The 16,726-nt window shown below is 45.6% G+C and overlaps 5 protein-coding genes across 5 annotated transcripts; 3 read left to right on the plus strand and 2 right to left on the minus strand.

The window, feature by feature from the left end:
- Positions 1-157: 157 nt before the first annotated feature.
- Positions 158-2,707, plus strand: TOT_030000915 (cleavage and polyadenylation specificty factor subunit; the record flags this gene model as incomplete). Its single annotated transcript, XM_009693095.1, has 6 exons — positions 158-1,126; positions 1,158-1,248; positions 1,278-1,462; positions 1,494-1,640; positions 1,840-2,250; positions 2,408-2,707. The coding sequence occupies 6 exons, from the start codon at positions 158-160 to the stop codon at positions 2,705-2,707; spliced, it is 2,103 nt and encodes a 700-aa protein (XP_009691390.1).
- A 322-nt stretch (positions 2,708-3,029) lies between these two features.
- Positions 3,030-4,604, plus strand: TOT_030000916 (cleavage and polyadenylation specificty factor subunit; the record flags this gene model as incomplete). The annotated part of the gene is made up of 2 exons (XM_009693096.1): positions 3,030-3,165; positions 3,217-4,604. The coding sequence occupies 2 exons, from the start codon at positions 3,030-3,032 to the stop codon at positions 4,602-4,604; spliced, it is 1,524 nt and encodes a 507-aa protein (XP_009691391.1).
- A 255-nt stretch (positions 4,605-4,859) lies between these two features.
- On the minus strand, positions 4,860-10,729 carry TOT_030000917 (uncharacterized protein; the record flags this gene model as incomplete). The annotated part of the gene is made up of 8 exons (XM_009693097.1): positions 4,860-5,137; positions 5,480-6,962; positions 7,003-7,231; positions 7,408-7,537; positions 7,569-7,976; positions 8,009-8,161; positions 8,260-9,273; positions 9,358-10,729. 8 exons carry the CDS (start codon positions 10,727-10,729, stop codon positions 4,860-4,862), a joined length of 5,067 nt encoding a protein of 1,688 aa, XP_009691392.1.
- A 740-nt stretch (positions 10,730-11,469) lies between these two features.
- Positions 11,470-13,611, plus strand: TOT_030000355 (hypothetical protein; the record flags this gene model as incomplete). Its single annotated transcript, XM_009693098.1, has 1 exon — positions 11,470-13,611. The coding sequence occupies one exon, from the start codon at positions 11,470-11,472 to the stop codon at positions 13,609-13,611; it is 2,142 nt and encodes a 713-aa protein (XP_009691393.1).
- Positions 13,612-13,829: 218 nt separating this feature from the next.
- Positions 13,830-16,682, minus strand: TOT_030000356 (conserved hypothetical protein; the record flags this gene model as incomplete). The annotated part of the gene is made up of 1 exon (XM_009693099.1): positions 13,830-16,682. One exon carries the CDS (start codon positions 16,680-16,682, stop codon positions 13,830-13,832), a length of 2,853 nt encoding a protein of 950 aa, XP_009691394.1.
- Positions 16,683-16,726: the final 44 nt, after the last annotated feature.

The following is a 16,726-nucleotide window of genomic DNA, read 5'->3' on the forward strand; positions in this document are numbered from 1 at the left end:
TTTGAAAATTTGTATAATTATATTTGATAAAATTTGTCACTTATTATAAATATTTCAAAAAAAGATTTGATTCTATTCACTCATAAAAACCGATTTTTAGTATAATATTTAATATGAGCATCATTTTAATGTAAATTCTATTCTTGGGTTTTAAATAATGACATCTTACGTTTTCGGTGATGCTGAGTATCCTACCAGGATTACAGTTTTGGGAGCCGGCTGCGAGGTTGGAAGGTCGTGCGTGTACGCAGAAAGAGGAAACTCGTGCGTTATGTTCGACTGTGGCCTCCACCCGGCCCTTTCCGGAGTGGGAGCGTTGCCAGTGTTCGAAGCGGTGGACATCACGAAGGTCGAAGTGTGTTTAGTAACACATTTCCATTTGGACCACTGCGGAGCTATACCGTACCTGCTGTCGAAGACGAAGTTCAGAGGAAGAATATTTATGACGTCGGCAACGAAGGCGATCTGCCACCTGTTGTGGACGGACTACGCAAGAATGGAGCAGCTGCACAGCGTTAAGAAGATATTCGATCAGCCTGACGCACTGAACGACGAAGGACAAAACGAAGATACGGAAATGGATGAATTGGTGTGCGGATCAGGATTGTACACGTTCGACGACGTGGAGTTTGCGCTAGATAAAATTGAGACTATCGACTTTCACGAGGAGCTGACAGTGAATAACATAAAGGTGTCATGTTACAGAGCAGGCCACGTGCTAGGAGCGTGTATGTTCCTGGTGGAGATCGACGGAGTGAGGATCCTGTACACAGGAGACTACTCAGTGGAGAAGGACAAGCACCTGCCGAGCGCAGAAATACCGCTGATCAACGTGCACCTGCTTATCAGCGAGAGCACGTACGGGATCAGAGTGCACGAGGAGCGCGGGCAGAGAGAGTCGAGGTTTATGCACGTGGTCCTGGACATAATAATGAGGGAGGGAAAGTGCCTGCTCCCAGTGTTCGCACTGGGAAGGTCGCAGGAAATACTGCTGATCCTGGACGAGTACTGGGCGAACAACAGACAGCTGCAGAATGTGCCGATCTTCTACATTTCGCCCCTGGCGTCGAAGTCGCTGAAGGTGTACGAGACGTTTGTGGGACTGTGCGGAGACTACATAAAAGAGGTAGATAACTATGAGTTAAAACGCTGTTCAGAGCATATACAACGGACATAACCCATTCAACTTCAAGTTTGTAAAGTACGCAAGATCAGTGAGGCAGATAAGGAACTACCTGCTAAGAGAAGGTGAGTTTAAGAGGCTTAAAGGAATGTAGGACCATGCATCATCATGACGTCGCCAGGAATGCTGCAAGGAGGGCCATCATTGGAGGTTTTTGAGTTAATATCGCCAGATAATCGCAACGGAGTGGTCCTGACAGGGTACACAGTGAAGGGAACACTGGCAGACGAGTTGAAAAAGGACCCTGAACTGATAAACCTAGGAACGAAGGTGATAAAGGTAGGAACTGAACAGACTCAATTTTTTTTAGCCTAGGTGCAGCGTGGAGCAAATATCATTCAGCGCACACGCAGACTATAATCAAACGAAGGAGTTCATAAAAAAACTATCAGTGCCAAACGTAATACTGGTGCACGGAGAACGAGGAGAAATGAAGAGAATGAGGGATAAGTTGATAGTAAGTACTAAAATATAGTAGATTATAGTATATTAAAGTAGAATACAGTATAGTGAAATAGACTAAAATAGACTAGAGTTGAGTGTATAACGGTGTACTTGTTGTATTAAGTGTTTTACGGTTTGTTATGTGAGTGTTTATACCTTTAAGGGGAAGTAGTATCGGCTTTTAATAGGAGCACAATAAATGTATAATGTAGGAGGATATACCGCAGTTGACGGTGTTTATGCCCGAAGTTCTGCAAGAAGTGACACTGAATTTCACACAGAATAGATTCGTGGACGCAGTGGGATCACTGGCGTCGGACTTGAACGGAGTGGTAAACGATAAGAAGACGAAGATCAGCTCAGGTGATACGGTATCGACGGTGTTGGTAAAGGACTCGGACATGAAGATGATGTATTCCACGGAACTGGACCAGTTCAGTAAGCTGAGCATAAGTTCCCTCAACCAGAAAATGACTCTTAAGTTCCCTCACAGTTTAGAACAAATGAAAAAGGCACTAGAATCAGTGTACAGTGAAGTGAAGAACGTGTCGAAGCATGAGTTGTCAGTCTTAAATCAAGTCCAAGTAGAAGTAAACGAGGGGAAGCTGACGCTGAAATGGAAAGTAAGTTTAATACGATGGTTGGAAATAGTAGTATTAGTAGTATTAATAGAGGAAGAATTAGTAGTATTAGTAATAACATTAGTAGTAGCAGTAACATTAGTAGTAGCAGTAACATTAGTAGTAGCAGTAAACGTGGAGGTAAATTTAATAAATGTAGGCGGGACCAGTATCAGATTTGATAGCAGATAGCATTAACCTGATGGCAATAGAGATGATATCGGACGTTAAAAGAGTAATGAAACAGGCGGAAATAAATAAAATGATAAACCAGAAGGAAATATTCGTAAATGTGTCGGAAATACAACTGGTACAAAAGTTCGGGAATCCGACGGAGGTAAAGCAGGAATCTGAATCTAGTAAAACATTACACTTTGATGTGAAGGACCCGGAAAATGAAAAGGTCACATACGAACTGGTAGTCGACTTGGGAAAGAGAGAAGTAAGCGAGAAGAAGTAACGAGATACTTTAGGTCAAATGCGACAACGAAAATGTGATGAAAGTGGTCTCAGAACTGTTAAATGAAATAAACATATCGTTATCACCAGTCACATTGTAAATTTGAGCTAATATGGTTATGAGTAATACATGGGTACCAAAATGTTGTGTTGAAACAATTATGGATTAATAGAGATATTTTAGAGTTTATTTTTGTTTTAATGTTTATTCTAACTGATAGTGATATATAAAAGTATACTGTGAATATGGTTTGATGAGAGCAAAGATGAATTTTATAAATTGGCTGCTGCTGCCAATATTTATGCTCACGCAGAGCATATACATGTATACAAACGACTTCTCGAGAGTCGAACACAACGCTAATGATATTTGGACATTCCTATGTGACTTCCCAGTGCTATCCTCGGGGTCAGATGAGTTGCTGGTGCCGGGCTACTACTACTCACTAGAAAAGGGAGGTAGGTCTGAGATTCAAGATAGTTTTCGCACTAACGCTTACTAATTTTTAGGGCGCATGTACGGATATCTTAAAATCGCATCTGTGGAGGACCTGGACGACAGTCTGGTGGTGCCGGACGTGCCGACGGTCAAGGAATCCGACCCAGAAAAGACCGAAACGAATCCGGAGATTCAAACGGCAAAGTCAAAGAGGAGGTACCCGCTATTCTCAGTGAGGGTGCGGAAGCCGAAGGGGAGCAGGCTGAGAAACCACTACAGCTACCTGCACCTGTATCGCTCGCTGTTCGACAAGGACGGCATGGAGAAGCCGGAGGTCCCGAAGAAGGCGGACCCGCCCGAGGACAACAGCCTCGACAACATGTTCCTGGTGCTCATCTCGCAGAGCCAGTGGCAGCTGTACCTGGCCACAGGGCCCTACGACACAGTACAGCCCTCGAGGAACAAGCGCGGCTTCGTGTACTATACCAACGTCATCTCGAAGTTCAGAGTGCCCGTCACGCGCGTGGGCGACGTGGTGAGCTTCGAGTACGTGGCGGACCAGACTGACCGCTACGTGCTCATGCTCTTCAACCCGGACCAGCGTAAGCTGAAGCTGGAGGGCTACGTGAAGTACGAGAACAAGGCGCACCCGAACCTGCCGATCGAGATGCGCTACCACTCGGCGGTGCTCAGGTTCTGGTGGTTCGCGTTCCTGGTCGCCTTCTTCGCCTCGGTCACGTACACGTACTTCTGCGTCGCCACCGGCGTGCAGAAGCTGAGCTACCTGGTCTCGCTCAACTACCTGCTCTACACCACCTTCCTCGTCATGGACATCGTGATGCTCCAGTTCATGACCGTCGAGGGCATGGTGCCGCGCTTCTTTTGGGGCATCAGCCACATGCTGAAGAGGCTGCACGAGATCTACATCCTCACCATCATGGTGCTCATGTCGCTCGGCTGGAAGGTGCTGCGCGACCGCCTCAGCGTCGTGGAGAAGCAGCTGATAATGTCCATCTGCGGCGTGTGCATCCTCATGGGCTTCATCGAGGTCGCCGTGAGCGGCTTTGACATTTCGCGCTACCTCGTGCACGCCATCGCCTGCGTGTGCATTCTGGTCGCGGCCAACTTCAACATCGTCATCATCAACACGAGGATCGCCGACGAGTCGCTCACTCCGCAGGCCGGCGTGGCCTACAACCACATGAAGATGTTCACCAGGTTCAGGCTCGTCTTCTTCGTGTACATGTTCAAGCCCGCCATCTTCTCCATCTTCAGGTTCGTCTGCCTCCAGCCCACCTTCGACCAGGTGATCATTTGGGACCAGCACCTGAACCTTTTCCTGGACCTGACGTTTGACTTTGCGATATACACCTACCTCTTCTACAACTTTCTTCCCAGCGGCAAGAAGGGTCTTTTTAATCACATTTTTCAAAACCAGGTTGTCACACACGAGACCTAATGTAATTAAAACTGTACACTGCATTGTATTTTTGTGTTCCTTTACATTAGCTTGCAATTATACAGAATGGCTACCAGTGCTCTTGTACGTTTGACTGGCGCTCATGTAGCATATTTATTGATACTTATCTGTGATTAGTAACACTAGTGTTCTGTATAGACTCATACTTGTGTAGCGGATTTAGTATTGCAGATGCACTATGTTTACTAATACTCGCGTAATCCGATTGTTATCAAAAATTATTTCTATTAAAAGTTAGTGGTGTATGTCGCAGGTTTTGTTGAACAGGTGTCCGAACTTCGCGTAGAACGCTTCCAGCTTCAGCGCCACCTGGTAGCTCTTCTCCAGCGCTCTGAGCTTCACCGATGCCAGCCACGGGTTGCTGGTCGTCAGGTTGTTTGACTCGTTGACGTCCCTCATCACCTTCAGACTTGTCACGATGTTCTCTATGTCCTCTTCCGAGTTCTGGTTTTCATAGGGGCTGTTAAACGGGTTACTGGGTAAGGTGTTCTTCTGTGCAGCTGAACCGTCGTCTGCTGTATTAATTGCTGTGTTACCTGCTGTGTTACTTGATGAGTTACCTGCTGAGTTAGATGAGGAGATAGAGGAGTTAGGGGTAATACCAACGCTATTGATACTGTTTCTATTGCCAATATTGCCAATATTGCCACTATCGCCGTGGTTACTGTTACTATTGGCAATAGTGTTACTGTTGTTACCGTTACCGTTGCAGTTTTTGGTGCTACTGTTGTTAATATTACTACTAGTACTTGCAATGTTATTTCCGTAGGCATTGGTGTTGTTGGCGTAAGCGTTGGAACTGCTGCTGCTGCTGCTACTACTGTAACTGCCAAGGTCGAAAAGACTGCTGAAACCGCCTGTGCTGCTGTCGCTAACGCTGCTGGTGGTGATATTCAAAGGGTCTCTGCTTTGTTGTTCTATTTTCTGCCCTGATTGTGGCCTGTTATCCTCCTTTTGCCCTTGAGCATAATGTTGATCGTTGCTACTGGCGTTCTCGTTACCGTTGGAGTTGTAATGGTTACTGTTCGTACTAGTAGTGTACTGGTTACTGTTCGTACTAGTAGTGTACTGGTCATGGTTGTTACTACTAGTGTACTGGTCATGGTTGTTACTACTAGTGTTCCCATTACTGTTACGGTTTGTACTAGTGGCGTTGTTGCCACCAGTGGTTTCTCTAGCCTTTTCTGATATGCGTTCGCCCTTACTCATGCTGGTCGTGATATCTCCACTATCCTTGTTTACACAATGTTTTCTTCCTAAATCTGACTCTACTTTTACAGTGTTCCTGGCTGCTTCTGGGCTGCTGCTGCTGCTGCTACTGTTTGCGTGCTCGCTGTAATTGCCGCTTGGGCTTCCAGCTACGCTGCTCGCGCTCCTTCCGAGGACGCTCGGCAGTGTCGTCGTGCTGTTTGAGGCTGCGAAGAGCGAGTAGAAGTACCTCGAGTAGAAGGACAGGAACTGGTTGCCGCACAGCTCAACCACCGACTTGCAGCACATCTGCGTCTTGTCCAGCTTCAGCAGACGCGCCTGCTTGCAGCAGCTCAGCTGCATCGAGTACACCTTCGCGATAAGCATTTCCGTCTTCGTCCTTATCCTGTACGCGTTGAACACTGCGTCCCCGTTCTTCTTGCGCGCCGCCGTGCTCTTCGGCTGCTCTGCTGGCGGCGGCTGTGCGCTCGCCGCCTTCTCTCCACTTGACGTCAGGGTGTTCAATTTGTAGTTCAGGTTTGACAGCATCTCCTCGTTGTGCTTCGCCTCTGAGCTCGCGCTCTCCTCCGTCTTCGACGTCGTTTTAATCACTGAGGACAGCAGGTAGTTGATCGAGTTTTCTCCGAACATGTACGGGTACATCGTGTCCTTCCTCGTGTTGCACAGCGCCGTCACGTGCTCCAGCACTGACCTTGCGAACGGCGAGAGCGTGTTGAGCTTCGTGTTGTAGCCTCCCTCCAGCACGCTCACCACTCTTCCTTCGCACACGCTGTTTGCGATCGTCACCAGTCTCTCCGTGACGTAGTTGAAGTCCTTTTCCGTGTACCTCGTGAAGCCGTAGCTCACTGAGTCTCTGTAGTGTCCGTCGAACCCAGCTGATATGAATATCAGATCCGGGTTAAAGTGGTACACGTAGGGGCATATTTTCGTTTCAAAGAGTGCTCTGAACTCTGCTGACGACGTGCCCTGCGGCACTGCCACGTTTATCACGTTAGCGCTGTTCTCCTTCTGGTACAGTGTGCACTGCTGTCCTGTACCCGGGTAGAAGATCCCGTCGTACGCGTGTATTGACGCGAACAGCACGTCGTCTCTGTCGTTTTCATCTCTCCATCCGAACCATTTTTTCTGCTACAACATCATTAACAGGTCGTATGCCGCCAGTACTTACCACTGACTCTGTTCGCGGTTGCGACGCGTCGCTCGAATCCGAGGAGTTAGAGGATATCTTAACGTTCTTCGGGCCTATGTTCCTTACCACCTGCTCCGTTCCGTTTCCGTGGTGCACGTCGAAGTCGACGATTGCTATTCTCCGTATACCCTTGTTTGCGTAGATGTACTTTGCGTACGCTGCTCCGATTGCCACGTTGTTTACCAGACAAAACCCTTGCGACCCGGCTCTATATATTAATGGTGTGTGAAAGTTATATCAGCCGTGTGTGAAAGTTATATAAATAGTTTGTACTGGTTATATAACGGTTTACCCTAAATTTAAAAGGTTATGTAATATAAAGTATCTACGACGATTTAGTAAATAAGTGTGTATACTTATCTACCGTCGTATATGGTCACTTACGCGAAATCCTCGTCCTCAAAGTTACTCGACTGTGCTCCTCCCCAGGTGCCCAGATGGTGGCCCGGCGGCCTCACTGCACAGAAGGCGTTCTTGCACATGTTCGTGCAGACCGCGTCCACTGCGCTGATCACTGAACGGTCGTTAAGGACTTTCACTCTTACCTGACCCCGCCGCGTAGAGCGCCGCCGACCACGAGTGCGGCGTCACCGGCGTGTCTCCGTCCGCCAGCACTGGCCAGTACGGGTTCGTCGCCCACCGCTTCTGCGCCACCTGGACCTGCTCCAGCAGCTTGTCTATGTAGCCCCAGTCGTGCACCCTCAGGATGTCTGCCAGCGATGCTGGTGGTGGCGAGTGCACCAGCTTCACGTTTTCGAGCGTGTCGCTCCTCAGGATCCCGTTGTCGTTGCTTATGATAACCTCGAGCCTCGTCGGGTTCTCCGGGTACGTCACGATAAGCCTGTGGCGCTTGTTCGGCGCGTCCGTCGGCTCCGGCGTCGCCAGGTGGTGCAGGCAGGTCGGGTGCGTGATGACCCAGGTCTTCGGCGCTCCTTCGGTGCAGCTCGTCGACCCTAAACTCGTCCTTTAATGCGTGGCTACCTACCCTTGTAGTTTCTGATGAGTCTCGCCAGCGTGTCGTCCTCCATGAATATTGGCCCGCCTGATCCTCTCAACGGCTTTAAACACTGCCGCAGTCCGAACGAGCGCAGTCGCAGGTGCGGTATTCCGCAGCCTTTAAAGGGATCCCTTTTGACCGCTAAAAATTCATGATTTCCGTTGTCTTAAATATGCTAATGCATCACGTATCTGCCTCAATTAGCGGCAGTGGCGCCACGTGCATAACTATGAACTCACTCCTACCTTTCACCTGCGTCGGGGGCTGCGTTTTTTCCTGCCGCACCGGTGACGCCTCCCTCGTGTTCACCGTGTCGAAGAGCGCGTTCGTGAGCACGAACTCCACGATGTTGAGGAATTCGTCGCAGTTGTTGTTCATGTTCGCGAAGTTGAGGAACCTGTGCATGAAGCACGGGTTCGAGACCAGGTGGTAGGTGATCACTGAGTTGTAGGAGAGCAGTGCGATCAGGCACTCCCATGCCCACGCCTTGATGCAGCGGTAGGTCAGCTGCTCGAAGAGCAGCAGGAACTCGTCGAGTAGTAACTGCAGCTTATCTCGGTCCATCATTGCTGAGAGCGCCGTGAACTTCGTGTGGTCGATCGTCCTGTAGAAACTCTCGTTGACGTTCTCCCTCATTTTGAAGAAGTTGTGGCACAGGTGGCCCATGTACATGTTGTAGAACTCGTTCGACAGCTTATTGCTCGTGCCCTCCTCTCCTCCCTCAGACCCCGTGGCTCCTCCCTCCTTCGTCGAGGCCACCTCCTCGAAGAAGACCTCGATGTCGTAGTTGCGCGGGTTAAACCTCGAGTAGAAGAGCTCCTTCAGAGTGCTGTGCAGTATCGTCAGGAAGCCGTAGGGGTCATTCGCGTCCACCGACATGTGCACTGGCATGTCTCCTGCCTCGTTAACTACGATTGGCGAGAAGCCGCAGCTCAGCACCAGCCTGATCATGTTGTGGTCCTTCAGGTTACACACTCTGTGCAGTATCGTGCTTCTGCTGAAATCCGGCCTCTTCACGAAGGTCTCCCAGGACACGTGCGGCTTCGCCCAGGTCACTGAGTTAAGGATCATGTCGTGCAGTGCGAACTGCCTTCTGTCGCCCGGTTCCACCAGCGTGTAGTTGCACGACTCCAGCTCCGACGTTTGCGACTGACTCGAGTTAAGCAGTGCGTAGTTCCTTCTTTCTTTCCTCTGCGCCAGCTCCGTCGCGTCAATGCACATCGTGTTATTTGGGAAGTTAATGGCCCTTGCGTCTGCATATTATTATTCTCTGTCACCTTATCTCATTCTAGCTGCGCATTAATACATACACACACATTCACTTCCTAGCATAATACCTGGGTATTTTCCTGCGACTGTCCTATTCCTCATGGAAATCGGGATCTCCTTCTCTGAGTCTTCTCTCAAAGTCTCCACGTCCTCCTCCATTGCATCTATGATCAGCTCCCTCGTCAGCATCTGGTGCGTCAGTTGCCCCTCCGACTCCTTCGACCTCTTAGAAGGCACTTCCTTCTGTTCATTCTTCGGTCTGTTGCGCTTACTTCTCTGCGTGCGGTACAGGTCCAGGCACTTGTTGATCGACTGTGCGTTGAAGTACATTGTGTAGTCCAGCGTCCTGTACATTCTACTGAACTCCTTCGACTTGTTGAAGTAGTAGATTAGTATTCTAAAACACTTAAGCATGTTCGGCCTGTACGTTGCGATGTACACGTTTGAGAATAGCAGGTGCAGTGGCGACGTTTTATCGAAGGTTGCTACTGGGTCCACTGTTCCCAGCTCTATCCTTCCCTTCTTCAGCTTCTCCACCGTCTGCATTGCCATCATCGATATCAGCTTATCCATGCAGCTCCTTTCCTTGTTACACCCGTTATCCGAGGTGTGATTCGTATTACTTTCTCCCTGCGTCGTTCCACTTTCTTCTGAATGACTCTGTTCTACCTTTTCTCCTGACGCTTCAGGTTGCATCTCAATCAACAAATCCACCGACGTCATTGAATTTGACGAGTCTGACCTCGTCGTCATTGAACATTCTCTCGATATTGCTTTAAAGTACGATGGGTAATACAACCTCAGGTACTTTTTTGTGTATGCTTTGGCTGCATTTTCCAGGTTATGCGGCTCTCCTGCCAGGAACTTATAATGCTGCTCGTACAGGTTTTCTACTTCCTTCACTCCACATCCGTTCATTTGGCTTCTTTCATCCAGCGATAGGCACGAGTGTAGATAATCTCCCGGGTTCTTCTCCCAGTGATTCACCAACGCTCTCCCTACTGAGGATAGGCTATTCACATCAAGTGGGTCTGACGACCCCGATCTGGTTGATCTATTATGCCTGTTGTCGCTTACTTGCTCCAGGGTTGGTGGATCCTTTTTTATATGATGGAGCGTGTTATTATCTGATGTGCTTGGCACATTCTGTTCGAGTGACAACGAGTCCAACAAATCTGTCCAGTCCATTGTTGCGAACATTTTAGATGGGTGCAACAACGGGTAGTACAACAGCAGGTACAACGCCTTCGGGTTTGCTTGTTGAAGAGCCACGTGGAACGGCGTCCTTCCAGAGTAATCTAAGTCGTTGATCGTATCCCTCCTTCCATCTGAAAGGATATGCTTCAGCGAATCCATATCATTTCTGATTATGGTTTTGTGGATGAAGTAGGTTTTTTTGTAAAGAGGTACAAAGGGAGTGGAATCACAAATGTTACTCATGAATACTGGTACGTAGATTAGAAATTTGGATAAGACTATATTTTACATGAGTCAAATACAAGTTAACTGTTATTTAATGTATGTACATATATTACAACAAAAATTAAGGATTCTAACTATAAGGAAGAGCAAGATGAGCTAGAGGTGTAAATGATATGGGGGATAATTATGTGAAAATAAATCATTATATGTATTATACATTTTCATATATTAGGTGTGTATGCTGTTTGCCATAAATTCTAACTATTTAAACTGAAATTGGGGATTGTTTTGATGTACGTGGTAAATGACGGATGCCCTGCCTAGAATGGATGTTAATTATATTCCATGTTAATTAGGCGTTGTTAAATACCATTTAACTTGTTTTTTATTTCCGTTGCCGTAAATTGGGTTCAAATTCCCAAATATTTTTAGCAATCAATACGCGTATTGGGGTTCGACTATATATGTCAATATTTTATGTTTTATTAATTGTATTTTTAAGCGTTAATCCTTTTAAAGATATGTAATGATTACGACGACATAGGAAGGCATAATTTATCCTTCCATACTTTATCATTGTGTATGCTATTCCATGACTGAATATTTGATTCACAAATATTTCTATGTATTAAGTACATAAGATTTATATTATTGGTTAATTTTAATAATTAATTCATGTGCTCTATATTGCACAATATTTGGTCCAATATTCTCCCAGGAATTAGTTAGACAATGTTTAGTCATGGAATTTTACACATATGGACAAAAATATAAAAAATACCAAAGAAGTCTCCAGTAATGATGGTTTTTTAAAAGTAAACTTGAGTGCCATATCGTTTTATGAAAGAGATCATAATAATTCGCTAAATTTAAATGAAACTCTGGGAAATGTGTATAAATCGTTAATTAAGTGTGATAAGCGTAGTACAGATATTGCTAATAACACAACTTTGTGTAAGAGTTCATCCTGTTGTGTAGTATTCTCCCTAAAATTATTGTCCGGATCCAGCAAACATAAAGACTACTGGACCTTGTGCTCGGAAGTAATAACCAGGCCTCTGTTTGTCAAGTATAAGAGGAATGACAAAGGATATATATCTTTTTTGACCAACCATACGGAAGTGCTGCGATTTGGTAAAGCAACTAGTGTAGAATCTATTAAACCCGTTGATCAATATAATAAGCATTTCGGTTCGGTGATTGATACTGATAGATTCCTATTGTCGATAGGAGTATCAATCGTTAAAAAATCGAAATTGCTGTACATGGGATACGGAAATAAGTATCTGTCTTCAGTTGACCTGTTCGGTAAACGACTGTCTGTAGGCATTCTGGGTGATAAAAACAACAACTCACTCAACTTGGACAGCGGACTTTTATTTTTTGACCTTTACGTAAAACGTACCCACCTGGTTCCAATTCCAAATTCTGATATCGTAGCTCAAACGGAGTCTGCAGAAAATAAAGGTTTCGGTTCTGACAAAAATCAAGATTCAAGTAACGATTTATTAAATAATCTAAATGGGCTTATTTCTAATAAAAAATTGGATATTGAGGCCTGTTTGAAGGATACTAAATTGTTGAGCGAGTTGCAGTTGGATGATTACACAACTTCATCCTCGTACGTAGACTCGGTATCTGAAGTTAGTAGCGTTAAAAAGGTACCATTAAGTAAAAAGAAAGTGTTGCCACCTCCGAGACCTAAGAATGATAACTCTGTACCTGATAAACAGGTTGTTCATGTTCATAGTAATTGTACTCATTCAGTTGAGGACAGTAATAATACGAAATCAGGCGCCTCAAAAGATTTTGGTCAAAAAAATGATGAGGTTCATCCTGAATTTTGTGAAAATTTCAATGCCGACTCAAAGTATGATAAGAATATAAAGGGTGTTAAAGTCACTTTTAACAAGGATTTCGTGGAGTTAATTGACTCCTTGGCCCCAAAAAAGTATGCCAACTTATCGCAAACCAGTAGCAGTCTCCTAAATGGACTGAACTTGGAAACTAGTAGATTAAAAGGCAATGAAAGCAGACCTTGGTCTGCTAAACCTGAGCGTTTAAGCTCAATATCACCGGATGGTTTTAGTTTTAAGGTTTTTTTAAAGTTTGTTAACTTGAATGGCGGTAATGATGACCGCAAAATCATGACTGATAATGGTGATGATGTGGATGCGGCTGTAAATGACGTAAATTATCAAAATTATCAAGATATTCGGAATCAGAGTATCGATGGCGGTAATGAAAACGAGTGTTTTGGAGGCGAACATGAATCTCTAGGTGTAATTTTAAACGAGTTGTTTTTGTTTTCTAATAAGGTGTTTTTAATTTCCAACACCAAGGGTACCTATGACACTGTGTGGATTAAAACGCGGTCGTCTGCTTCTTTGGAAAACATAATTAAAATACCCATTAGTACCTCGAGCAGTAAGATGGGCGAACTGTTCGATTACTTATCCAAAATAAGTTTATCGTCAGTTTATGGAGTTGGTTTTCTGGTTGACCTGAGGGTGGACCTGTTTGCCTTGGAAGTCTTCATTTCAATTTTGGAGGACAAAATAGGGAATATGGATTTAAACATTCCAATCAAGTTGACTGATGTGGTTTTTTCTTTAAATTGCACCGATTTTCTATCCTATTTTGACGATGCTCTTGACCACCTTTCATCTAAACTAGACAAGTCATCTTCTGCCACCCACAGTAACACCATTTCAAGTCACTCCAGTTCAGCCCATTTGTATTATCAGGACTCTCTTCGGTCTAACGTTCAAGTTGAAAGCGCTGGCCCCGTCTGGACTAACATTTTAAAGAAGGAGATAGGTTCTATTAGGGAGGAAAATTCGATTCATGATAATTTCCTAAAATTTATCTGGCCTTCGTATGGTAAACAGCTTGCATAAGATTATCAAGTTAACTTTTGTCTAAACCTCAATCTGATGCACTATGTATATGTGTTTATTTATGTGCACGTTTTATATATCTCTATTTGTGCGTATATGTATACATATGTACATATATTGTATACACAATGCGACATGTGTTTGTCAACAGTATGTATATACATATACCTTGATATACATGTATTGGTACATATGTATGTGTATACAAAAGGATGATATTATTGTATGGTCATAACTCTTTCCCACACTGACTGCATTATGAACAGGTCCAGGTTCTTTTTAAAAATGATAAGTATTTGCTGCTTCAGTCCGTCGTAGAACCTGGTGAGGTGGCTTTCGTCCACGTTGTAGCTAGCCTTGTACTGGGAGAGCGCCTGCACTATGTGCATTGTGAACAGCTTTAGGCACATGTCTCTAGATGTGTTGAATCTGTAGTTGTACACGTTGACCAGCGGCGACGTGTCCGATGAGTTTAGTGCCGAATTAAGCATCTTGTCCAGGTTTTTGTTTTCCGAGGCCACCTCGGCGCTCACTTGCGCCATGTTCAGCAGATTAACGTCCTGCAGCACGTCCGACAGCAGTAGTGTGAAGTCCTTTACCGACTCGTCGATCACATCCACTCCACTCTCCAGGTTATCCAGCACGTATCTCACTATCTTCAGCGACTTGTCAATGTAGGCTAACATTATCTGGGCCACCAGTTCGTTCGCCAACTCCTCTATGCTAACGTTAAACGTTTCAAAGTGTGTTTTGTACACTGTTTCCTCACTGGCACCTGTGCCCTTGGTACTCGTGACTACCTTTTTACCATCGAGAACTGCCGTGTGATCTACGCCCTCTTCACTTAACTTCATCGGAAAGTGCCTCCTGCTCAATATAGCGTATTCGTGCGCCAGTAGTATCACGTTTAATACTGGCACCTGCTCATTCCCCATGAATTCGTCAAATATTGTCTGGAACTTCGCGTGGTTGGTGTTACTTAAAACGTGCCTCCTCATCTTCGACTTCAACTCCTCGTGGTGGCCACTTTCAGGCGCCCTCAGGTGCGCACACCGGCTTCCTTGTTTGAACATCTTGTAGGCCTCGCTGCAATTCTTTTCCAACACTCCTCCCACTCCCCCGAAGACCGACTCAAACTTAATGAGGAAGGAGAGCAGGTTTTTCGTGTACGTCCTGTGGTGACTCCCGTCAAACTTAAACTTCTTCAGCTGCGACTTGACATTCCTGTCCATGAACTCCAGCAGCGAGAACATGGTCCTCCCGTCGTCCACCTGGGACCCTTTGTCCTCCCCTGCCAACCTCTGTGCCGTCTGCTTAACGAAGTCCTCGGCCATGTGCTCCCTGGTCTTCTCTGTGCACGACCTCAAAGAGACCATGTTGGACAGCGAGTCCAGGTAGTCCACCTCCCCAGTTCTGTAAGAGATGCTGTTTATGTTCACGAATATCAGATGGTATATGTACTTGATTCCGCACGTGTAAATCGCCAACAGAGCGTTGAACACTTGTTCAAAATTATTCTTCAGTGAGCTACTCACCTCCCTTACCAGGTCTTTAAAGCACTGCAGCTCCTGGACTAGCTTTTCGAACGACGACAGTATGTATGCGTTCAAATCCGAGTTGAATGTCCCGTTCAGCAGCGACACTGACTTATAGATCACTGAGTCGTATAGTTTAAAGAACAGGTGCTGTAAGTATAGCACGCACACGTACATCAGCCAGTTATGCGTCTGCTCAGCGAACAGCGCCTGGTTTCCGTTCCTCACGTCCAGTGTGTACAGCCTTCCGAACAGCCCCGTCAGCCCCTCGTATGCTTCCTTCGTCACCAGCGTGTGTTTGTAGCTGCTTATCAGATACGCGATTATGTAAAACGACGCTTGCGAGTAGTACAGCACAAACTGGCTTGCCAAACTCTCACCTGAGCACCTGCACTCTTTTGTTGACTCCAGGTTAAATGAGTTGAACAGGTCAGACTGATCCTTCTTAAAGTCCACCTCAAACTCGTCGTTACAGTAGAAGCAGAACTTGTGCCTCTTTTTCGAGCCTTTCAGCGAACTTAAGAACGCCACAAACTTTTCATTCGACACTGACTCGTACACTACCCACAACAGCGAGGCAAAGACCTCCTTACACAGCGTCGAGAATGAAAAGTCGTCGTTTGTGTAGTTCATGAACAAGTTTTTCATCTTACTCTCCAGCAGCGACGATAGGTTATAGAAATACAACTCCAACAGCTGCCTTTCATCAAACGATAGCTCTCTCAGAGACTTGCACAACTCAACCGAGTCTTCGGGGTCCAGGGGCTCATCTTCCGACAACAGCGACCTCGTATTCCTAGAAATCAGGTCTGTCAAAATCCCGTAGTAGCTCGAAAACAGAAACGTGTAATTTGCGTCAAAGTACTTGAACACGTAGTACACCCTCGAACAGAAATATAGTACTTCCTTCCTTGAGAATTTTAACACGTTTGAGCTCTCGTCCTCGTTTGAGCAAAACAGCGTGTTCGAGCTGCTGAACGACCCTATCGTGTTGCAGAGGCTCGCCAGGAACTTAAACACGTTTGCTGCCTTCGACATTTGCGATATTTGCAGGAACTTGTCTCGTATTCCGTACTTGGACGTTATGTCTTTCGAGGCCGCCTTTATTTGCGACGCGTTCAGATTCCTCAGGTTCGTCTCCACGCCATCCAGGTCCTTGTTTATTCCCTGGATTGTGTCCAGCGCCGAGAATAAACACTCGTAGTTATCGTATATCAACAGCTGTTTTCCTGCTGTCAACTGCCTTGTCTCCCTTTCCAGCTTTCTGAGAAAGGATATTGTATCCGATATTGAATTATTCTTAAGTATGTTATCAAGGTGGTAATCAACATCAAATGTGTGAGACAAAAAATCCTTATCTATGACAGACGTGGGATTCACTGCTTTCGATGATGTGAAATCACTGGAGGAATCTGTGTTTTGCTGTTTAGTATCAGAAATGCTATAATACGATGATAATAGTTCGGAAACGGACTTATCCTTGCTTTCTTGCGATATATGGACGTCATCCTTGTTGGATGAGAATTTTCTGTCCATTAAATTAATACTAATATGTTTATGTTGAAATATGAATATGAATT

Source organism: Theileria orientalis, chromosome 3 (assembly GCF_000740895.1).
Source record: "Theileria orientalis strain Shintoku DNA, chromosome 3, complete genome".
NCBI classification, from domain to species: domain Eukaryota; phylum Apicomplexa; class Aconoidasida; order Piroplasmida; family Theileriidae; genus Theileria; species Theileria orientalis.